This window comes from Alosa sapidissima, chromosome 15 (genome assembly GCF_018492685.1).
Source record: "Alosa sapidissima isolate fAloSap1 chromosome 15, fAloSap1.pri, whole genome shotgun sequence".
NCBI classification, from domain to species: domain Eukaryota; kingdom Metazoa; phylum Chordata; class Actinopteri; order Clupeiformes; family Clupeidae; genus Alosa; species Alosa sapidissima.
In genome coordinates, this window is record NC_055971.1 from 34,829,957 (window position 1) to 34,854,621 (window position 24,665).

General features: G+C 42.8%; 1 protein-coding gene across 2 annotated transcripts; it reads left to right on the plus strand.

The window, feature by feature from the left end:
• The first annotated feature begins 2,440 nt into the window (after nucleotides 1–2,440).
• On the plus strand, nucleotides 2,441–23,265 carry LOC121683735 (V-set and transmembrane domain-containing protein 5). Of its 2 annotated transcripts, XM_042063518.1 has the most exons (5): nucleotides 2,441–2,481; nucleotides 2,567–2,687; nucleotides 10,081–10,407; nucleotides 20,489–20,632; nucleotides 22,583–23,265. In XM_042063518.1, exons 2-5 carry the CDS (start codon nucleotides 2,609–2,611, stop codon nucleotides 22,639–22,641), a joined length of 609 nt encoding a protein of 202 aa, XP_041919452.1. In that variant the 5' UTR covers nucleotides 2,441–2,481; nucleotides 2,567–2,608; the 3' UTR covers nucleotides 22,642–23,265. The 2 variants fall into 2 exon arrangements, with proteins under 2 accessions (XP_041919452.1, XP_041919451.1); XM_042063517.1 differs by lacking the exon at nucleotides 2,441–2,481 and having other exon boundaries at nucleotides 2,502–2,687.
• Nucleotides 23,266–24,665: the final 1,400 nt, after the last annotated feature.

Sequence of the window (24,665 nt, forward strand, 5' to 3'; positions counted from 1 at the left end):
CTGCGCTATCCTTGAGCTAGCTGTGCTATTGGAGCTTCATTTTGTGTGTTAGAGCTCCCTCTAGGGGACTGTAGTGACTATGTCTGGCATTTCTGCACCCTCTCCTCAGTCTTACCCGCCTGCAAAATCCTTGAGCTAGCTGTGCTATTGGGAGTTTCATTTTGTGTGTTAGAGCTCCCTCTAGGGGACTGTAGTGACTATGTCTGGCATTTCTGCACCCTCTCCTCAGTCTTACCCGCCTGCAAAACCCTTGAGCTAGCTGTGCTATTGGGAGCTTCATTTTGTGTGTTAGAGCTCCCTCTAGGGGCCTGTAGTGACTATGTCTGGCATTTCTGCACCCTCTCCTCAGTCTTACCCGGCTGCAAAACCCTTGAGCTAGCTGTGCTATCCTTGAGCTAGCTGTGCTATTGGAGCTTCATTTTGTGTGTTAGAGCTCCCTCTAGGGGACTGTAGTGACTATGTCTGGCATTTCTGCACCCTCTCCTCAGTCTTACCCGGCTGCAAAACCCTTGAGCTAGCTGTGCTATCCTTGAGCTAGCTGTGCTATTGGAGCTTCATTTTGTGTGTTAGAGCTCCCTCTAGGGGACTGTAGTGACTATGTCTGGCATTTCTGCACCCTCTCCTCAGTCTTACCCGCCTGCAAAACCCTTGAGCGAGCTGTGCTATTGGGAGCTTCATTTTGTGTGTTAGAGCTCCCTCTAGGGGACTGTAGTGACTATGTCTGGCATTTTTGCACCCTCTCCTCAGTCTTACCCGGCTGCAAAACCCTTGAGCTAGCTGTGCTATTGGGAGCTTCATTTTGTGTGTTAGAGCTCCCTCTAGGGGACTGTAGTGACTATGTCTGGCATTTCTGCACCCTCTCCTCAGTCTTACCCCGGCTGCAAAACCCTTGAGCTAGCTGTGCTATTGGAGTTTCATTTTGTGTGTTAGAGCTCCCGGCTGGGAGAGGTGTGTATCCAGAGCAGTTGGATCACAATCTACACTTTATTGAATTACAACCTGAGTCTAAGTGCACATAACAGTATCTTCATGTATTATATGATAAGTACACAAGTATAGTCTCGCTCAGTGTTGGTCACTACATTTGTAAAGAGTAATTAGAGAGCTTACGATTGCTAGCTTTGCTAACCATGTGGTTTTGTTGTCGTAATTGCTACACGTTAGCTAGTGTTATCTTCACATGAAAAGCTTGCTTCAGTTTGTCTCTTTCTTATGTTAGGCTGCCATTGTGAAGATTCGTGATCATCTTTTGCTCTCTATTTTAAATGTTATCAGGTATGTAACCAACTCCCATTACCATGTTAAGCGAGTAGTTTGTTTATGAGAATGTTATTTTTCTGTGCAATGTTACTGGGTAGCACTGGTTAGCCTAGATCAGTAACCATGCGTTCATGCATTCACTATGTTGTGATAATCAAAACAGCCTAATGCGATAGATTTATTTTCCATGATAATTCTTTTGTATTTTATTTTCTCATTTTTGAAACACTGTAAATGATCAGTCTGTATTTACCACGGCTGGGAGAGGCTGCCGTTGTGAAGATTCGTGATCATCTTTTGTTCTCTATTTTAAATGTTATCAGAATAAACGGCTGGGTTGCCAAAACTATCATCGGTGTGTCCATCAATCACAACGCAACGAAGGAGTACACAACCGCTACACTAGTGTGCGTGTGTGTATGTGTGTGTGTGCGTGCGTGTGTCTCTGTGTGTGTGCGTGTGTCTGTGTGTGTGCGTGTGTGTGTGTGTGTGTGGCCATACCTGGCCAATGACACATGATTCTGATTCTTAGTTCACTCATGTGAGAAGGTTTCCATTACATATGCGAGGGTGCGTGTGTGGGTGTGTCTGTGTGTGCGTGTGTGTGTGTAGAAATGTCTGTGTGTTTGTGGGTGTGTGTGTTAGGGTCTGTGTGTTTTTGTGGGTGTGTGTGTTTGTGCAGCTCTGTGAGTGGGAGTGTTTCTGTGGCTGCGTTTGGGGACGTGTGTGTGTGGGTGTGTTTTAGGGTGTGTGTGTGTGTTTTTTTTTTGTGGGTGTGTATGTTTGTGCAGCTCTGTTCTGCCAAACCTGTTAGAGACCTTCAGGAATGCAGCAATACAAGGGAGGGAGAGAATGTGAGAGAGAGAGAGGGAGGGACAGAGAGGGAGGGAGAGAGAGAAGGAGAGAGATAGAGAGGGAGGGAGAGAGATAAAGAGGGAGGGAGAGAGAGAGAGAAAGCAGGAAGTTGTCAGAGCGCAGGATGTTCTGGAGTGAGAGAAGAGGATAGAAAGAAAAGACAAACTGGGAGAAAAAGAAAGGGAGAGGATAGAGGGATAGAGAGAATGAGAGATAGAGAGAGGGAGAGATAGAGAGAGGGATAGAGGGATAGAGAGAGGGAGAGGAGAGAGGGATAGAGAGAAGGAGAGATAGAGAGAGGGAGAGGAGAGGGAGAGGATAGAGGGATAGAGAGAAGGAGAGATAGAGAGAGGGAGAGGAGAGAGGGATAGAGAGAAGGAGAGATAGAGAGAGGGAGAGGAGAGAGGGATAGAGAGAAATAGAGAGAGGGAGAGGATAGAGAGAGGGATAGAGAGAGAGAGGTATGGTGTGAGGGGGTAGATGGCTGGCCCTGATGAAGACACACACACACAGGGGTCTCTCTCCAGCAAGCACACACACACTCCTGATACTGCTCACCCTCTGTCTCACAGGTAAGTGTGTGTGCGTGTGTGTGAGTGTGTGTGCGCGTGTGTGTGAGTGTGCATGCGTGTGCGTGTGTGTGTGTATGTGTGTGCGTGTGTGTGCGTGCGTGTGTGTGTGTGTGAGAGAGAGAGAGTTTAGCACCCAGTTGAGACTATACTAAGGTGTTGATCGCATTAATCTGGTCATTTTGGTCTAAAACTAAACAACTTTTTTATTAGGCAAATTAAACTAGTAAGCTAGCTATCTAAAAGGCAAATTAAACTAGTAAGCTAGCTATCTAAAAGGCAAATTAAACTAGTGAGCTAGCTATCTGAAAGGCAACTTAAATTACCCAGATAGCAAGCACACATTGGCCCCACATTGGCACAAATTCATGACATTGTTTACTGACTGGGCCAACATCATTTTGGCCGGTGGGCTAACCTCAGTAACTTGCTACTTGTAGCGAAGCTACTAGCATTTCTCAGTAGCTTGGTGGTAGCGTAGGGGAGGGGACCTATGTTCCCCGGTCCTATGTTCCCCGCTTTGTATGGGACAAGGGAACATAGGACCCTTAACCCTAACCCCGAGTGAGGAACATAGGACCGGGGAACATAGGACCCTTAATCCTAACCCCCCGGGGAACATAGGGATGACCCCGTTGCGTAGCTATTTTCTGAAGCAGATAGCTTTTCAATAGCATAGCTCCTTTTTTGCAGTGCAGTAGGTTTTGCAGAAGCTACATTTCCCAGAGCATTTGTGGAGCTCACAGTAGAACTTCCCTCTGGCCGCCCATACATGCGTGTGTGTGTGTGTGTGTGTGTGTGTGGGGGGTGTTCCAGAGCATTTATGGAGAACCCTCTGGCCACCCATACATGCAAGTTCAGTTCTATTCAATGGATCTGACAAACATGACACGTTTGTCTAACTAAATCTGACAAGAGACGAGCATTGGTCCTTTATTGCACTACATTGTCTGGGACATTTAGGCTACTCTATTTGGTGTAAACTTGTAAGACAAACTCATTTAGGCTACTCTATTCTGTAAACTCATTTAGGCTACTCTATTCTGTAAACTTGTAAGGCAAACTCATTTAGGCTACTCTATTCTGTAAACTCATTTAGGCTACTCTATTCTGTAAACTTGTAAGACAAACTCATTTTTCATGGCAGAGCTGAAGCAATGAAATTGTGCTTGCAAAGATGTTGGTGGTGGAGTCTGGTTTCTACTGTGTGGTTATAAAATAGGCTATCAAATTGTTTTGCATTAGTAACTTGCACATGGTCCTGCAAGCTAAAGCCCTAATTGAGCCCATGGGCATGTGGAGTCTTTCTTCCCCTAATTGATTTTGGAGCTGCCAGAGTAGCAATCAAGGGTTATTGAACTGGACACACGTTATAGCCTACGTGTGTCAATAAAGGTACCGGTGTTACCAGATATACGGTTTCTGAGATTCTGGGTTTCCATGGGTGGAGTCGGGTGGAGTTTAGCGTGAATATTTATAAACGCAGGATGTCGTGCGCGCGCGCCTAGAGAGCATTCATGAAGCGTGACTCAAATGGAACTGAAAATGTTGTTAAAGAAGCTAGAAGACTACAGCAATTTTAACACGTTTTTGAATGTTGATATGGGTTTTTGTGGAAAAACGTGACAATTTCGACGACCACTGGTGGTCGAGTAAGTGTACGCGATTATGCAATTTGGCGTATATGTTTTGATCTTGTGTAGCCTAGACAGGCAGGCTACAGCCTATCAAATTGTCATTAGGACTTTCATTTAGCCCTGTTTAAATGGGCTATTTAGCACTTAACGTTGTAATGTCAGTGGGACATTATAGTAGATGTCTTTTAAGTGTCAGTACATCATCTGTTTACTTTTTTTGTGTGTGATGTCCAATGAGTTTCAAGGTTTGATCATGCATGCTTGCCTACACAAACATGTTAGCCTAGTTTGACAAATTTACTTGTGCTGCATTACAATGCTCAGCTACCTCTGTTGCCAAAACAGATCATTAAGGCATGCTTTATTGGACATTCTGATATCTTGGAGTCTTGTGAAATAATAAAACTTGTTTTATACAATCATGTTGTTATTTATTAGGGAAGCAGGACATCAATATGGGCCATGCACTTATAGTATATTGGTTATGTTTATCCATAAAGGTCATAACTACATTAAGTCAATATGCTTTGTATTACCTTACAAACACTGTCTAGCTTTACATGGATGATGCCTACTTACATAAGTCCTTCAGATACACAAGATGAATGGGTTAATGTTATTAATGTGGGGTATGGTCATATAGAATCTGTTTATTCAAAAGGTAATGGTTACAAATGCAATTAAGTAGTACTTTACAAGAACCTATGTGCTCAATGAGGATGATTGGGGGGGGGGGGACTATAACATAAAGTTCATCAGATTGAGGTGAATGACTACATATGAACCCCTGAAGAGTTTTTACCTTAAAATAACGTTTCCAAAATCATTTTGAAAGCCCATACACTCTTAATAGAGTTAATGGCATTTTGAGCAGGTCTTATCGCTTTGAAAGTTTAGGTAGGAACAGTTAGGTCCTTCAGGTAGGAACAGAGAAACAGACAACAGAATTATGTTTATGTTCATTATAATATGAATTTTTGCTTTCTTATTGTAGTGTATCATCAAGTTACTTAGTTGCCTGCTGTGATGAAAATATGTTCACCAGCACTCACCAAAACACACCACTCCACTCATGTATTTGATGCCAGACAGGCTCATATCAGGCTGTTCTATATGTATATGCCTATGAATTTACATTTTCGACCAAATCTATGTTCTATTCCCTAAGAATATTAGGCTAACTTGGCCAGACTCCCTCTTACAATGCAAAATTAAAATTGAAAAGAATAAACTGCTGTACAATAGACAGGGCACCCCATTTCTGCCCTTTCAAGGCTGATTACCCAAACTTTATTTTGTATATCCTTATCCTTGCACACAACACTCTGTGGGTATTTTGGTATGATAATATTGTTTAACTTTGAGTGATGTCAAGCCAATGTTTTTTGTCTTGAAGATAAAATGTGATTGCTGCCAGGGCTGGTAGGCCTACCACTGAATGTGTAAACTGGCCTGACACTGAAGGACAGTTTATTTGCCCTGACTGTAAATAACTAATACAATAAATTGTTTTTACAACTTTTTGTGTGTTTAGTTATGTGTAGTAAATCCTATAGATTATGTCTCAGAATAACATATCACATGTGCATGAGGGCAATGACAGGATACCATTTGTTCAGAGTTAGGACATGCACAGGCAACATGGGCTATTTCTTGCACAGACATTTGTGTTGTAGGCTATACAGTGGGTCAATCTGATGTAGGCTATGTTGCTGCCTGGGCTAACATCAGAGGCTAGGCTACAATCAAAACGATAAAAACATAATAGCCTAGCTAGGCTAGGACTACCATCAAGGCCTACTGTGCAAAAAAATCGCCAATATCCTTAATGGTAAGCGACCCACTAAATCTGACACAACGTTTTGTTTGACTGGCTGCGACACAAGATAACAACATTGACGCCAAATTGCATCTATACTCGAACACGACATAGTCATACTTTCCATTAATAACACATGACAACATCCAAAAACGTGTTACAACGCCGTGGTCTTCTACTTTCTTTGATAACATTTTCAGTTCCATTTCATTCACGCTTCAGCAATGGGCGTCTAGGCACTCGCGCACGACATCCTCCGTTCATAAATATTCACGCTAAACTCCGCCCCGGAAACTCAGAATCTCAGAAACCGTATATCCGGTAACACCGGTAACTAAGTTATGTATCTGTTTGACAGAGTTATATTGGCTAAGCCATTCAAATAGCAAACAAACGCAGAGTTATATTGGCTAGGCCATTCAAATAGCAAACAAACGCAGAGTTATATTGGCTAGGCCATTCAGGTGTAAAGTAGGCCTATCACTCAATAAAAGCCAAATTGTTATTGACAATCGCTGCAGCTGCAAACAGCCATTTGGTGGACTGATGAGGGCGTGGCAGTGTTTCGACGTTGTAAATCCTCTTGGTGTGGCAGCCCAGATAGCAAACATACACTGGGACACACCTACCATAACGTCCGGCACGGATCTGCATAATGGACCTGATCCGGCGTCCAAACGCACATCGGTCCAAAATTGGCCTGGATCCGTTTGACGGATCTGGTACCAATAAGGGCTAAGACTGGCCCAGTTCCGTATGGTAGTCTGTGTTACTGACGTGTTCCAGATCTGTTTATCATATGCAATACGGGTCCGCTTATTGTGTGTGGTACGGACCCGTTTATCAGACATCAGCTGGCTTTATTTGACATGTGAAATGTGATTGGTAATTAGGGCTAATTATCCTGAAAAATCTGTTTGCTACACATTTGCTAACAGGTTCGTTATAGGTTCACCCAGGCTAAAGTTCGTAACGTTTTCCCAACAGCTCAACTGATAAACATAAGCTAGGCTACAAACACAAGGGGGGTAAAAAAAAACTTTACACATAAGTGTCTTATTATTTTTTTTATTCAACAACCTGCCTGTAGAAGTGCCATCCCAGACAAAGTTTAAGTCGTGTTAATTCCACTGTTCCCATCGATATTCAGGCTGTCTTCCTCAGTCATCTCCATGGTCAATCTGAAACAACACAAAATAAACATTAGCCATTTATTCCTTTTTGCAAATAGCCTAAGTCACAATTACACTCATTTTTTATCATCAGTGATCCTGTTAGCGTTATCACTGTTTTTTCCAAAATAGTTATTGTGATGGCTGTTTTGTTTAAGTTAAGCTAGTTGTTGTTGCTGGAAAATAATAGTAAAGTTATCAATCGCTCGGTTGCTTGTTGTTGTCTCTGAATAAACCAACAGAGATAAAAAGCAGATACTACCTTGAAAAGTTGGGCTGTCCTAGTCAAACCCAGGCTGGCAAATCATGTCAAAAGATTTATAGTGAGCAAACCAAAGATCCTTGATTAACATTACTGCTTGGACTTCTGCATGCGTGGCAAGAATATGGGGTTGTTTCATAGCACTGTTAGATCTGACACAAACAACAATTGACTACTTTTACCACTGCTAGGTAATAATAAAAATAATGAAACGAACATATGATCAATATTGAGCCAACTATATCTTCTTTTCCAGCCTTACTGTAGAAATGAAGTGGCCATGGGAACATAGTGCACCCCCATGGTTTCTAAATTTGTGCCATTCCAAAATACCTTTCTTTAGCAGCCAGTTGACAATGAAGTAGGGAAAGGTCAATTTAGCAGAATCAGCACCTTAATTAATATCATTACCACCTGGGTCTGCTGTGAAAAAATGGTCCTTCGGCTCATATCCGTATCACAGGTTTGGGCCAAATCAGTGTTTTGTATTTTAAACGCATCTCCTGACTTCCAGTTGAGCTGCGGAAATTGGACCTGGGACAAATCTGTAAACCGGTGATAAAACAGCATTGCTAGCAGAGCTGAAACCTGTATCAGGAGCAGACCTGGCCCACAGTCAGATACCGTATGTCCGCTACAGGCAGATCTAAAGGCTTTTATGCGGATCCGGCCCAAAGGAAATTGCTATCTGGGAGTGTTTCGATGTTGTAAATCCTTTTGTTATTAAAGGCAACACAAAGTTTCCCATTTTGACCATCTACTCATTCAGACATTTTGCTTTAATGTTTTTTCAAACGCTGTTGCATATACAGTACCTTGTGTAATAATTATATTTTTGTTGACGTCTAAGTGATGTCAGTCTCTCTCTCCATCTCTCTCTGCTCTCCTCTATCTCTCTCCTCTTCTCTCTCCATCTCTCCTCTCCTCTATCTCTCTTCTCTCTCTCCATCTATCTCTCTTATCCATCTCTCCTCTCCTCTCTCTCCATCTCTCCTCTCCTCTATCTCTCTTCTCTCTCTTTTCATCTCTCCTCTCCTCTCTCTCCATCTCTCCTCTCCCTCCATCTCTCCTCTCCCTCCATCTCTCTCTCCATCTCTCCTCTCTCTCCATCTCTCCTCTCTCTCCATCTTTCCTCTCCTCTCTCTCCACATCTCTCTCCTCTCCTCTCCCTCCATCTCTCCTCTCTCTCCATCTCTCCTCTCTCTCCATATCTCTCTCCATCTCTCCTCTCCTCTCTCTCCTCTCTCTCCATATCTCTCTCCATCTCTCCTCTCTCTCCTCTCCTCTCCCTCCATCTCTCCTCTCTCTCTCCATATCTATCTCTATCTCTCCTCTCTTTCTCTCTCCATCTGGAGGCTCAGGTTCCACTACAGCAGGAAATGGGCGTAGAGGGGGTGGAGTCTGCTGAAAGCGGTACAGGAAGGTCTGGGGTAGTGGGTCAGGATGGGTCAGCTGCATTGGAGCACGCCAACATAGTTTAACAGTGGCCGAAGGGGTGAGGGGCTGAAACAGATGGGATCAGCGTTTGACTCTCCAAGTCTGAGCCATGCTGCAATGACGGGAGACTCTACACTGCACACAGGACCAGGAGACACTCCCCGTGTCCCTGCTGTAAAGAGCCATCAGCTGAGTCCAGTGCTGAGTCATATTGTTGTTATGAAGGGGGGTGTTTGTTTGTTTGACTCATTGATTTGAAGACTGATCTCTCCTCTTCCCTCTCTCTACCTCTCCTCTTCCCTCTCTCTTTTCTACCTCTCCTCTTCCCTCTCTCTCTCCACCTCTCCTCCTCCCTCTCTCTCTCTACCTCTCCTCTGCCCTCTCTCTTTTCTACCTCTCCTTTTCCCTCTCTCTCTCCACCTCTCCTCTTTCCTCTCTCTTTTCTACCTCTCCTCTTCCCTCTCTCTCTCCACCTCTCCTCCTCCCTCTCTCTCTCTACCTCTCCTCTTCCCTCTCTCTTTTCTACCTCTCCTCTTCCCTCTCTCTCTCCACCTCTCCTCCTCCCTCTCTCTCTCTACCTCTCCTCTGCCCTCTCTCTTTTCTACCTCTCCTTTTCCCTCTCTCTCTCCACCTCTCCTCTTTCCTCTCTCTTTTCTACCTCTCCTCTTCCCTCTCTCTCTCCACCTCTCCTCCTCCCTCTCTCTCTCTACCTCTCCTCTGCCCTCTCTCTTTTCTACCTCTCCTTTTCCCTCTCTCTCTCCACCTCTCCTCTTTCCTCTCTCTTTTCTACCTCTCCTCTTCCCTCTCTCTCTCCACCTCTCCTCTTCCCTCTCTCTACCTCTCCTCTTCCCTCTCTCTCTCCACCTCTCCTCTTCCCTCTCTCTCTCCACCTCTCCTCCTCCCTCTCTCTCTCTACCTCTCCTCTGCCCTCTCTCTTTTCTACCTCTCCTTTTCCCTCTCTCTCTCCACCTCTCCTCTTTCCTCTCTCTTTTCTACCTCTCCTCTTCCCTCTCTCTCTACCTTCTCTTCATCCTCCTCTCGACCCCCCCCCCCCCCCCCCTCATCTCAGCCCAGGCGCTGGTTCTGCATGTTCCGGAGGGTTCCTTGCATGCGGTGGTGCAGGGTTCCGTCCTGCTGCCTGCTGATGTGTCCAGTTTGGGCCTTCCGCTCGTCTCCTGGAGGGTTGCTACGGCCACGGGTGTGCATCCCATAGTTACCTGGCAACCAGGTGTCCCACCCAACGTGTCCTCAGGCTACGAGAGGCGAGTGGAGATGCACACCAACGGGTCCCTCACACTCACACAGCTGCGTCTCCATGACACCGGATACTACGTCGTCACGGTTACAGAGTCGTCCGGCAACAGTAAAGAGGCGGGCCTGTTGCTACAGGTGACAGGTAGGACTCCTTCAGCTGGGCTTCTGATTGGATGAACGTCAGGAAGTAGATCTGTGCCCTGGGCTCAGGAAGGCTTGTGTGTATCTGTTATTCAGACACTCGCCAGAACTCCCCATGGAGCCACCCTTACTAATACTAATACCCTAACCCTTACTAATACTAATACCCTAACCCTTACTAATACCCTAACCCTTACTAATACTAATTTTAATACTAATGATTTTAACTTTGACAAGAAACTTTACCTACAAGTACACGGGACTGCCATGGGTCAACGCTTTGCACCTTCCTACGCCAACATCTACATGAGTGAGTGGGAGCAGGCCGCCCTGGCCAAGTGCCCCCTTCAACCCACTTTTTATTTTCGTTATCTGGATGACATCATTGGAGCTTGGCCACACCCCCTACAGGATTTCAACACTTTTTTAGACACCTTAAACTCACATCACCCATCCATCTCACTTAAGGCCACTATTGACCCTCACCAAATTAATTTTCTAGACACTACCATCTTTTTCACCCCTATTTCACCTACACATAAAACTTTTAGCTCCAAAGTTTATTTTAAACCCACGGACACTCACTCACTTTTGCACAAGCACAGCAATCACCCAAAACACACGTTTAGATCCATAGTTAAATCACAAATAATCCGCTTTCATCGCATCTGCTCCTTTCCCACAGACCTTCACTATGCCATACAACAACTCTTTCAAGCCCTCCGTAAGAGGCACTATTCTAAACGTTTCCTCCGCCACATTAAGCACTTGACTTTGGCCGGCCTTGCTCCCACTCACTCATACACCCCAAACACTTGCCCATCACCCACTCCCACACCAGACCCTCCTCTTAACCCCAACCCGGACCCCAACCCAGACCCAGATCCTAATCCTAACCCTTTTCCTAACCTTAACCCTGACTCTAACCCCTACCCCTTTCCTAACCTTAACCCCAACCCTTTTCCTAACCTTAACCCCAACCCTCTTCCTAACCTTAACCCCAACCTTAACCCCAACCCTTTTCCTAACCTTAACCCCAACCCCAACCCTTTTCCTAACCTTAACCCCAACCCTCTTCCTAACCTTAACCCCAACCTTAACCCCAACCCTTTTCCTAACCTTAACCCCAACCCCAACCCTTTGCCTAACCCTAACCCCAACCCTCTTCCTAACCCCAACCCTGACCCACCCCATCTCCTGCCCCTTATTGGCACCTACTCACACGGCATACAACACCTTCACCACACACTGAAACAACACTATACTGATTTCCAAACAACACACCCCACCTTCCAACACCACACACTCATCTCCGCATATAGACGCAATAAAAATCTCAAAGACCTCCTCATACGCACCACCTTCACCCGTCACTTACAACCACCACCCCCTAAAGAAAACTTACACTTCACCCCTCACCTATTCATCACCAATATTCATAGTCACTGTTCTGCACCCACCAATCCACTCAACTTAGACACTCCCAATTTAGTATATGTTATCACCTGCACTCACTGTCACATGTTGTACATCGGGGAAACTGGACATACACTTCGCATACGCCTCAAACAACATCTGCACAACATACATAAAAATACACTCAACACTTATCTTGTCACACATTTCCAGACGCACAACATCACACATTTGAGGGTCTGTGGCCTTGAAGGGAACCCAGGCTGGACAATTTTACAGAGGAAAAGAGCAGAGAGATTGTGGATTTTAAAACTTCAAACACTACACCCACAAGGTCTTAATGAAAAATTAAATTAAAGTTTTAAACCACTCTGTGTCTTTTTTACAAGCTCCTCTCTTTTATTTTATTTTATTTCCTTTTAACTTTTATTTTATTCTGTTTTATTTATTTATTTATTTTTACTTTTAGATGGGATGAGTGGGGCGGGGACAACTGGCCAGTGCATAATGGTCCAAACAACCACTCACCAAAGCAAATTTTAATTCTAATTTCCTAACCCTTACTAATACTAATACCCTAACCCTTACTAATACTAATACCCTTACTAATACTAATACCCTAACCCTTACTAATACTAATACCCTGACTAATACTAATACTACTACCCTAACCCGAACACTTACTAATACTACTTCATAGTAAATACATTAGAACCAATAGTTGATTTAATAGTTCATTTTAAAACTAATTATCTTGCTGAGAAATGTAGTAGTAATTGAATCGAGTGTGTGAGTGTGCGTGTGTGTGTGTGTGTGTGCACATTTGGGCAATGTCTCTAGGTGTTTCTGTTCCCCTTTAGGGTCTGTGTGTGTGTGTATGTGTGTGTTTGTGTGTGTGTGTGTGGGGGGGGGGGGGGTGGGATCATCCAAGAAACTGCTCCTGTAATTGGCCGACAACATTTCTCACACACACACACACACACACACACACACCCAAACACACACACACACACACACACACATGCACACACACACGCACACACAAACACACAAACACACACACACACACACAAACACACACACACACACGCACACACACACACACGCACATACACACACACTCGCACACGCACACACACACGCACACGCACACACACAACAACACCTACATGTCTGTCAAGTCAAACCTGTTCAAGGGGCTGGTGCAGCAGATTTGTCTGTTTCTGCGCGCGTGTGCGCGTGTGTGTGTGTGTGTAGAAGTGCGGTGTAGCGGACCGCTCCATATTCTTTATAATAAAAATATTACTTTAGGCTTATCCAACCAGGTTGCTTAAACGCAATTGGGCTTGTTAACGTCACGCAGTCAGCTGACGATAAAAGGCTGCTTGGCCTAACCTGCGGGAAGAGAGTGCTAATTACAGGAAGCTCTATCGGAGAGAGTAGTTACCGAGGGCATGTGAGACATGGCGGGAGCATTTTAAAGAGATATTTCACACTGGATGTAGTACCATTGGATTCCTTGGATCGTACCCTTGTGGATTAATCCCTTTGAGGAATTACTATGAAGCAGCGCGGATCCTGAGCAAAATAGGACCGGCTCAAACTACTTTGTGTTGCGCACGACGGAATGGATCGGCAGCATGGCAAGATTGTAACGTGACTAATCTGAATCTTTTATTTTTAAATTTAGAGATTCAATTGTCTCTGGGGTGCCAGGCAGTATTTGCTGCCAATTCAAATGTAGTCACAGTTAGAGCGAAACTATCACACAAATCAAACAACACAAACACGTTTTATACGTTTCAAATCATATATTGTGATAGTTTAAATTAAACCAAAAATATTCATACACAACTTAAATAATCGAAATCCCTCCATACAATCAAAAATAAAATGCTATTTAAACAAAAAGGGAAAGTATGAAAGAGTCTGAGTCACTGAAGGAAAGTGAGTTGTGGAATATGTTGAATTAGTTGTATACTGGTGGAAGGGAAACGTGAACTCGGAGATGAGTGTGGAGTTACCAGCGGGAGACTAGCCAGGGGAGCTACAGAGTAGGCCTACGACTTGAACCAGGGATCTTCTCAACACCTCGACAAGAGAAAGGAAAACATCTTGCCATGCTGCCGATCCATTCCGTCGTGCGCAACACAAAGTAGTTTGAGGATCTGCAGTATCTTGGTGTGTTCATGCTGGTGTTGCTGGCAGTACTGACGTGTGTGTGTGTGTGTGTGTGTGTGTGTGTAGAGGTGCGGTATGACGATCTGCAGTATCTTGGTGTGTTCATGCTGGTGTTGCTGGCAGTACTGACGTGTGTGTGTGTGTGTGTGTGTGTGTGTAGAGGTGCGGTATGAGGACCTGCAGTATCTGGGTGTGTTCTTGCTGGTGCTGTTTGGTGGTACTGACGTGCAGGGTGCGATTTGTAGGGGGGGACCTCCCTCTGGTCTTGATATCCTCCCCTCTCCTTAATTATTTTCATCGCCGGGGGGGGACAACATTTATCCCCCTCTGCCCCTCATATTGATTAATGCTACTTCATATAAGTTAGTGTTGACGAACTGACCGATGTGTCGGTTAATTAACCCGGTTCGTGTCACTGAGCCGGGAGAATCGAGTGCCAAACGTCAATAAACCGACTCAGTGTTCCTAACATCATTTGTTTTCACATACAGAGCAACGCTGGCTTGATTGGCTGTGCTCGAGTGTTCTCGTCGCTACTCTTTCATCATATCGCGTATTGCGCCTCTACTGGAGTGGAGTGGTAGTATAATCAGTCAAACTATAATGAGCCTGTATGGCTCTGGGCCTCATAACCGTGGCTGCCAAACGAGTCAAACAGTTCGCTAGGTTCACGGCAAGTTCCAGTAATCAACCGATCACATAAGCCTTTCTAGTGCAAACTAGATGATTATGTTCATGGAAATTTTATAGATGAGAAAGTATTAGGCTATATCACATAGCCTACCTACAAATACACATAGGCCTAATGTTATCTTAGTAGTCATGTTAAATAAATGCTTAGAAGTGAATGACTGTAGGCTGCAGGCTGTCACGAGGAGACTGAATGAGACTGATTGTAACCGTGCAACCGCTGTACCCTTTATCGTGTCTTGGTTTTTGGCAAGTTTGATTCATACCAGCCTTGTTAGTGCATCGTAGCCTAGATTATTTATTCATGACAATTCACACATTATCGATGGGGAAGTAAGCCTACATCTCATACTAGCCTACACGTCATATTATCTTAAAGTTATAAAGTTAAATGTTGCTGCTTCTTAGTAGCCTAGTTACGACCGTGCCAGGCTGAACGAGACCGTAACCGAGGGTGAGTTTAATGTTATCAAACGGTCTAGGTTCTCGGCAAGTTAGTTATTAACCAAGCCTTATTCTAGTATCGTAGATGATTGTGTTCATGACAATTCACACACACACACACACATTATTGATGGGGAAGTAGCCTACATCACATAGGCTACAAATACACGTTATCTGGGTAGTTATAAAGTTAAATGTTAGAGAAGTTAATGTTGCTGGCTTCGTTTTTCACGAAGAGGCCGCGCATCAGGCTACTTACTGAACGAGACCGTAACCGAGGTAGTAGTGATGGGGACGAGACCGCCTATGCCGAGTCCGAGTCAAGACCGAGTCTTTGAAGGGTCGAGACCGAGTCGAGACCGAGTCTGTTGGTTTCCAAATACAGTCGAGTCCGAGTCAAGACCGAGTCTTTGAGGAAGCAAGTCCGAGTCGAGACCAAGTCCTTTAGGAGTCGAGACCGAGTCGAGACCAAGACCATAAAAACATGTCAGTTTTCATATTCATGATTTAATATCACCCCAGTTAATAATCAACCATTAGGCCTACAGACTAAGCTAGATTGGGAATTGTTTAGAAGAGCAGTCTTAACGTCTTAATATGGACTATGCTGACCTACAGACATTCACCGGCAGCAGAGCCATAGAGATAAATAAACGGCTCTGACGGCAGTATCTTTGCATTGCACCATGGGATGTCATTTTTAAATAATGCCGGTCAACATTGCATTTTATTATTATTGTTGTTGTGTGGTTTTTTTATATGAACATAAAAAATGCGTTGGTCTCGAGGACTCGGTCTGAAATTACGAGTCCTTCTCCTCCCACTGTGATCTGAGACCGAGTCAAGACCGAGTCTTTGAAGGAACGAGTCCGAGACGAGACCGAGAAAGCAGAAATTGGTCTCGAGACCGGTCTCGAGTCCGAGACCGGACTCGAGTACTACATCACTACGAGGTAGGCTATAGGCTATGACTCTATGTAATCAAAATGGTTGTCTAGGTTCGCGGCAAGTTATTAACCATGCCTTGTTTTTAGTGCATTGTAGATGATTGTGTTCATGGCCATTCACATATCAATGGGGAAGTTCATCACATAGCCTACAAATAAACATCATGTTATCTTTAGTTATAAAGTTAAATGTTAGAGAGGTGAATGTTGCTGGCTTATAGTAGGTTCACGAAGTGACCGCGCGCCAGGCTACTGAATGAGACCGTAACCGAGGGTAGCCTATGAGTCTAATCAAACGGGTGTTATTGCAAGTTTGAGTAATCAACCGATCGCAGAAACCTATTTATTTCTCGTGCATCTTAGGTGATTGTGTAGCCTACATAGAAATTCAAAGGCTACATTACCAATGGATATACTGTAAAATACAAATAGGGTAGACTGAGTACAGTTGAGACACTTTTTGCCCACACAAAATCAAACAAAAAATAGATACTGAAAAGGAGTGATTTTCCACACAACATTCCACATGCCATTTCCTTAGCTTGTAGACTAAGATATTATCAATCAATAATACCCATAAATAGTTTATATTTTCCACAATTAGCTCATAAACATTAGGTGCATTTTTTGTCTTGACTGTGTCTCAACTGTACCCTATAGAGTACAGTTGAGACACCTACCTGGTACAGTTGAGACACCCATCTTTAATGATGTATAGTTAACTAACCGTTAGTTAGAAAGTTGAGTAAATAAAAACATAGCAATTGCAAAGTGTTTGTAGTTCAAATTTATTCATTTAATTTAAATTAGCGTTGGTTAAAAGGAATACATCATGAACAAAATGTGACACAGGAACAGATAGCGAACAGTAGCCTACAAATGGAATGTTCAAGTAGCCTAACACAATCCAATGTGTGTCTCAATTGTCCCCCGCTGACCACCTCACACATTTCTCTAGATTTTGCAACAACCTTACATAACACAATGCCATAAAATATGCCAGTTTTTAGGACACAGAATAATGTTTGTAATGATACCAGTTACGTTTAACAGTAACATAAGTGTAATGAGCTATTCATTGTCGAAGGTGCATGGTGAAGTGACATTCTTACTTTGGAAAAAAAACATTTGCCGATATCCTTGGATGGGAGATACTTGTGTCGTTCAAATTTGACATGATCAAAGAGGGCACTAATACACATGTGCATAGCAAAAATCACAACTTGGGCTTGCTGTGCAAGCAAGATATTTAAGGTGTCTCAACTGTACACATGTCTCAACTGTACTCAGTCTACCCCAAATAAACATCATGTTATCTTTACGTTACGTTTTTTTACATAACAAATACAGAAAGGATGGAGGCAGCAAAAGTAGAGGAGTCATTTCAGATGGGGCAAGAACAAGGTGAATTTGTATGCTTGTCAAAACGGCTGATCATCATACCAAGCACACTCGCTGTTTAAAGTCATACACCACGGTAAACTAAAACTAAGATAAAGGTAAATGTTACAAGTCAAGTCAAGTCAAATTTATTTATATAGCGCATTTCATACACAGAGGTCATTCAATGTGCTTTACATAAACAAAACAAAACAAAACAAAACAATAATAACAAATAAAAGCATAGAAGGGCAATATAGTCAAAGAATAGTTAAAAGGTAAAGATCATAATAAAAAGAAAACATAAAACACAAGGTAAAATCATTTAAAAATAAAGAATAATTAGTAAGCAAAAACAAAGGCAAAAGTAGTAAAAAAAGTAATAAAAGACAAGGTAGAATAATTATCAAGGCAGATTCAGAATTTGTAACTCGGTACAGTTAGCAGAAAGCATCTGAGAACAGTTTGGTCTTAAGTCTAGATTTAAAACTGGCTACAGTTGGGGCCTTTTTGATGTCATCCGAAAGTTGGTTCCACAGCTGAGCCGCATAGCAGCTAAAAGCTGCTTCACCATGTTTAGTTCTAACTGTAGGTTTTACTAGCAGGTTTTTCACCTGGGACCTGAGAGGACGAGAAGGTGTGTACTGCTGAAGCATGTCTGACAAGTATTTAGGTCCTGCTCCATTTACTGATTTATAAACAAGCAATAGTGCTTTAAAGTCAATTCTGTGACTTACTGGAAGCCAGTGCAAGGACTTAAGAATTGGAGTAATGTGGTCAGTTCTTTTAGTTTTTGTTAGAATCCTAGCTGCTTTAATAGTCTTTTTAGGAAGGCCTGTGAACAGTCCATTGCAGTAATCAACCCTGCTGGAGATAAATGCATGAATGAGTTTTTCTAAGTCATGCTTTGACATCAGCCCTCTGAGTTTGGCAATATTTTTGAGGTGGTAAAAAGCTGATTTAGTTATTGCTTTCATGTGGATGTTGAAATTTAGATCACTGTCAATTAATACACCAAGATTTTTAACAGTATCCTTTGCCTTCAACCCTTTTGTGTCAAGGAGAGTGGCAACCCTAAGTCTTTCCTCCTTTTTACCAAATATAATTACTTCAGTTTTTTCTTTGTTCAGCTGAAGAAAATTGAGACATCCAGGTGTAGATTTGTTCTATACACTGACACATAGATTCAAGAGGACCATAGTCGTTTGGTGATAGAGCTAAGTAAATTTGTGTGTCATCTGCATAGCTATGATATGAAATCAAATTATTTTGAATGATTTGTCCAAGTGGGAGCATATAGAGGTTGAATAATAGTGGCCCCAAGATCGACCCCTGGGGAACACCACAGGTCAAGGACGTTGGTGTTGAGGTACAGTTTCCGATGGCAACAAAGAAGCTCCTTTCTTGTAGATATGATTTTAGCCAGCTGATAACTATGCCTGTAAATCCAACCCAGTGTTCTAGTCTGTGTAGTAAAATATTGTTATCAACAGTGTCAAATGGTGCACTAAGGTCCAGTAGCACTAGGACTGATGTTTTACCTGAATCTGTGTTGAAGCGTATGTCATTGGAAACTTTAATGAGAGCTGTTTCAGTGCTGTGATTTGCCCGAAAACCAGACTGAAAGTAATCAAAATACCCATTTGATGTTAGGAAGGTGGTTAATTGATTAAAGACTACTTTTTCAATAATTTTGCCAAGGTAGATTGAATATGGGCCTGTAATTGTTTAGCATGGAGGCATCCAGGTTATTTTTCTTGAAAAGTGGCTTTACAACAGCTGTTTTCAGTGACTTAGGAAAAGTGCCAGACAGCAGTGATACATTTACAATTTGAAGGACATCCGCCGCTATGAGGTGAAAAACAGTTTTGAAGAAATTGGTAGGCAGAGTGTCTAAGACACATGTGGAAGAGCTGAGATTCTGTACCGTTTTTTCAAGTGTTTCGTAGTCTATCAAGTTGAACTCTGACATCAAGTTTAGTTTCCCTCTGTTTGTTGCTGGAAGTTCAGGTTGTTGAATTTGTAATTGAGCAGATATGTTGAGTCTGATTTTGTCAATTTTACCTTTAAAAAAAGATGAAAACTCATTGCATTTATTAGTTGAGAGAAGTTCATTCGCTAATTGTGAGGGGGGATTTGTTAACTTATCAACAGTTGAAAATAGAATACAAGTGTTATTTGAACTTCTATTGATAATGTTAGAAAAGAAAGACTGTCTTGCTTTGCATATTTCAGAGTTATATGCGCGTAGCATCTCTTTATGGATTTCATAGTGGATCTGAAGTTTGTATTTACGCCATTTTCTTTCAGTCTTCCTACACTCTCTTTTTAGAAGTTTAACTGCTGGATTTTGCCTCCATGGTGCTTTCTGTTTGTCCTTAACTTTCTTGAATTGTAATGGAGCAATGTCACCCATAATGTTTGCCATTTTTGCATTAAAGTGATCAAATAAGTCTTCAAAGTCTGACAGTTGACTTGACTTGTGAAAGTGCTTGCTTAAAGAGAGCACTTGTCTGATCATTTATGATTCTCCTTTTTACCATCATAGCTGTGTTTTGAGTGTGTGGGGACATAGACACATCAAAGAACACGCAGAAATGATCAGATAAGGCCAGGTCTTTAACAGCTGTAGAGACATCGAGACCCTTTGTAATAACAAGGTCGAGGGTATGGCCGAGAGAGTGTGTTGGCCCCTGTACATGCTGTGTTAGGGAGAATGTATCGATTAGTGCAATGAATTCCTTGGCATCATTGTTTTCAGGACTATCCACATGCAAGTTTAGATCCCCTGATATAATAAGAAAGTCAAACTCTATGCAAACAACTGATAGCACAATGCCACAAGGTGGCAAAATTAATATAGGCTATTATTAGCCATGACATTACTAGGCTATGATTCGTTCGTTCATTTAAAAAAAAAAAAATTGGGGGGGGGGGGGGGTTACAAACTTCAAAAAAAATCTCTGGTTTTTACACAAATCGCACCCTGCTGACGTGTGTGTGTGTGTGTGTGTGTGTGTGTAGAGGTGCGGTATGAGGACCTGCAGTATCTGGGTGTGGTCCTGCTGGTGCTGCTGGCGGTCAGTGGTTCCCTCATGGTGTCCATGTGGCTGTTGGAGAGGCTGTATCGACACCTGATGTCACGGCAACGCAAAAGACACTCGCCAGGTAACCACAACACACCTAGCAACAGACCGCACTGCGGTTGCCAAGACACGGACAAACGTTTGTGTTCCAGAAACAAACATGGCGTCTCAGTGTTCTATTGGGAGTGCAAAACATTTGGAAATGATATGCAAACTATAATGTGGATGGATATTTTCTTCACTTTAAATACCTAAACATTCAATACCTCCAATCAGGGTTTCCGTTGTCCGGTAATTGCCGGATATTGGCCGGAAAAAAAATGAAATGTCCGACAAAATTAAATCTCTGGTCAAATTGTCCGATTGAAATTACCTAATAATCCCATCTCCCTAACACAATCTGAATTTGAGAATAAGCCTTAAAATGTAGGTCTATACTAAAGCAAGAATATGTCCTTTGGCCATGTTTTAAAGGAACAGGCTCTACCATTTAAAAGTTATTAAACAACATGCATGCTGCATTTCAAATAAAGTGCACGCTTAAAACGTCTGTTAAACAACGAACGAATGAGTGAGACGGTTCAAACATGGCCAGGCCCAGGCAGACTAGCCTTAAAAGATTTTTTTCAGAGGCCAGACGCGATGATGGTAAATCGGTAACGCCTGAAGCCTCAGATGTCCGGTCAGCTCCACCACTACCAGAGAAAAAGCCGAAGTGTATCTGTCGGAATCAGCAACGTTGGAAGTGGAGGTGCGGGGGGTGCGGTCGCACCAAGACACTTGTCATTTTCCGTGTAGACAGACCCATGGCTACACTGGACATGCCACTGTGTTCTGTTCCCAGAGCATGTTTTCTCTGTCTATGATCTGCAGGGTTAGGGCCTCCTCAACGAGGAGATTGCTGTTCTGCGGATAATCTTCTGCACAATCAAATCGTATCATGGAACTGCGGACTGAAAGAAAAAGAAACTAAACATTTTCCATAATATTTCTTGATTTAGTGTTATCAAATAAAGAGGCGTAGCATTAGGGGGTAGTGGTGTGAGTGCTCATTCAATGTGTGTGCGCATCTGTGCAAGTGAAACTGTTGAACCACTGGAGATAACATGGGTAGCAGCAACGAACAACATAGCCAATTTAAAACAACGAACAAAGCTTTCCATGCTGTCCATGAAAACAGCATAGATACTGGCTAGATCTTTACATTGACAATAGTTAAGCAGGTTTAAGTTAGGCTAATGAACATGTTGCATTCTATACAGCCTGGTTATGTCATTCTTTGAGCTACATAGCCTGTCTCCAGTTTTCCTCAATATCCGATACCTGTGCTGATTTCTAATATCCGATACTTTCTAATATCCAATACCTGTGCTGATTTCTAATATCCGATACCTGTGCTGATTTCTAATATCCGATACTTTCTAATATCCGATACCTGTGCTGATTTCTAATATCCGATACCTGTGCTGATTTCATATATATCTACCGTATATGTATTTGGGGCTTTAATGCCTTTGATAGGGATAGATAGAAGAGGATAGTGGAGAGAGTGACAGGAAGCCAACATGTGAGAGAGAAACCATGGGGTGGGAAATGATCCGGACTCACACACACACACACAGGAAGCCAGCACGCGAGAGAGAAACCATGAGGTTAGGCACGTGGCGCTGAATATGAATATGGTGCGGGCGTGTAACCAGTTTATGCCACAGTGCCCCCGACCTATACGTATTTCTAATTGATGGTTGTAGTTGTAGTATTTCTACACAGTAGGTAGTCTTTCTAAAAGCCAAGACCAATGGTGAAAACACTATAGCAACAAGACCAACGGTGAGAACACTATAGCAAAAAGACCAACGGTGTTACTATAGCAACAAGACCAATGGTGAAAACACTATAGCAACAAGACCAATGGCGAAAGCATCACAACAAACTAGCTGCGCTGTTCTGAAACTAATAACACTTGTGTGTTGTTGTTTACCATTATTTTTGTTTACTGTTGTTGTTGTCTGTTTGTGTTGTTTTTATCCAGATCTTCAAGTTGAGCTGCAGCCATTGGAAGCCACACCGAACAGCACCCTGTTTCCATAGCTACTTGGGTCAAATAACAATGTTACAATATCCACTCTGGTCACGCAACAATGTTACGATATCAGTGGGTAGCCACACCCACTGCTACGGCACCGGAAAGCAGTTAGGTGTGTGTGTGTGTGTGTGTGTGTGTGTATATATGAATGTGTGTGTGTGTGTGTCTTAAACACACTGACATCTTGTGTGTGTGACCCTGTAGAAACTCCTCTATGTTCACTATTAGCACATTAGTTAGGATGTGTTTATACGTTTAGATGTGTCACCGTTAGGACGTGTTGATATGTTCACTATTAGCACATTAGTTAGGATGTGTTTATATGTTCACTATTAGCACATTAGTTAGGACGTGTTTATACGTTCACTATTAGCACATTAGTTAGGACGTGTTTATACGTTTAGATGTGTCACCGTTAGGACGTGTTGATATGTTCACTATTAGCACATTAGTTAGGATGTGTTTATATGTTCACTATTAGCACATTAGTTAGGACGTGTTTATACGTTCACTATTAGCACATTAGTTAGGACGTGTTTATACGTTTAGATGTGTCACCGTTAGGACGTGTTGATATGTTCACTATTAGCACATTAGTTAGGATGTGTTTATATGTTCACTATTAGCACATTAGTTAGGGCATGTTTATATGTTCACTATTAGCACATTAGTTAGGGCATGTTTATATGTTCACTATTAGCACATTAGTTAGGACGTTTTTATACGTTTAGATGTGTCACCGTTAGGACGTGTTGATATGTTCACTATTAGCACATTAGTTAGGACATGTTTATACGTTCACTATTAGCACATTAGTTAGGACGTGTTTATACGTTTAGATGTGTCACCGTTAGGACGTGTTTATACGTTTAGATTTGTCATCTTTAGGATGTGTTTATACTATTTTGATTTTAATGGGATGGGTCTTCCATCAACCTGTTCTGTGTATCTGTGTGATGTCAACATAGCAAAAGCAACCGTGAGCAAATATACCAACAGTGACAGCACAACTGCAGTGTCAGCCTCTTATTCTGTTTCATAGCCACATGCATGACTTGGTGTTCTGCGTTTCATAGCCACATGCATGACTTGGTGTTCTGCGTTTCATAGCCACAATACTGTCCATGTCTTGGTGCACATTAGACAGGCTGGTGCACATGCGTATTTGTGTGTGGACAGGCTGGCCTCACTTACCTCTGCCATCCAATCAGAAGTTGCCCTTGTCAAGGCCCAGCCTATCACAGGCATCTTCCCCTACCTGCTGGCCAATGAGAGATCAGATGCACTTCCCTGTGAGGAGTGGGGCAGTGGTGTCGCCTGGTCATGTTGCCCTGGAGGTTGTGTTCGGAGCCCCAAATATAATTTGTGAAGTAGACCAACTGCCCCCTCACTACGATCAAATGCCCCCTCACTACAACTAACTACCCCCTCACTACAACTGCCCCCACAGTACAACTAACTGCCCCCTCACTACAACTAACTACCCCCTCACTACAACTAACTGCCCCCTCACTACAACTGCCCCCTCACTACAACTAACTGCCCCCTCAACTAACTGCCCCCTCACTACAACTAAACAACTGCCCCCTCACTACAACTAACTACAACTAACTGCCCCCTCACTACAACCAACTGCTCCCTCACTACAACTAACTGCCCCCTCTGCCCCCCTCACTACAACTAACTGCCCCCTCACTACAACTAACTGCCCCGCACTGCAACTAGCTGTACTTCAAAGTGTTTCAGCGTTCAGAAAAACTGTAATAAGTAGAATGTGTGTAGGGCAGAGGCTTTTGGAATTGCTGGTTTGTGGCTGTAATTTGTAAAAGCACTAAAGCAAGACTTGAAGATTATGGTTCTAATGAACTAAAACTAAAGCACTAAAGCAAGACTTGAAGATTATGGTTCTAATGAACTAAAACTAAAGCAAGACTTGAAGATTATGGTTCTAATGAACTAAAACTAAAGCACTAAAGCAAGACTTGAAGGTTATGGTTCTAAGGTAACTTGAAGGTTATGGTTCTAACAC

Coding starts and splice junctions, on each gene's coding strand:
- LOC121683735 (XM_042063518.1), top strand. CDS start 2,609: ATGAAGACACACACACACAGGGGTCTCTCTCCAGCAAGCACACACACA. Junction 2,688..10,080: donor GCTCACCCTCTGTCTCACAG/GTAAGTGTGTGT, acceptor CCCTCATCTCAG/CCCAGGCGCTGGTTCTGCAT. Junction 20,633..22,582: donor ACGCAAAAGACACTCGCCAG/GTAACCACAACA, acceptor GTTTTTATCCAG/ATCTTCAAGTTGAGCTGCAG.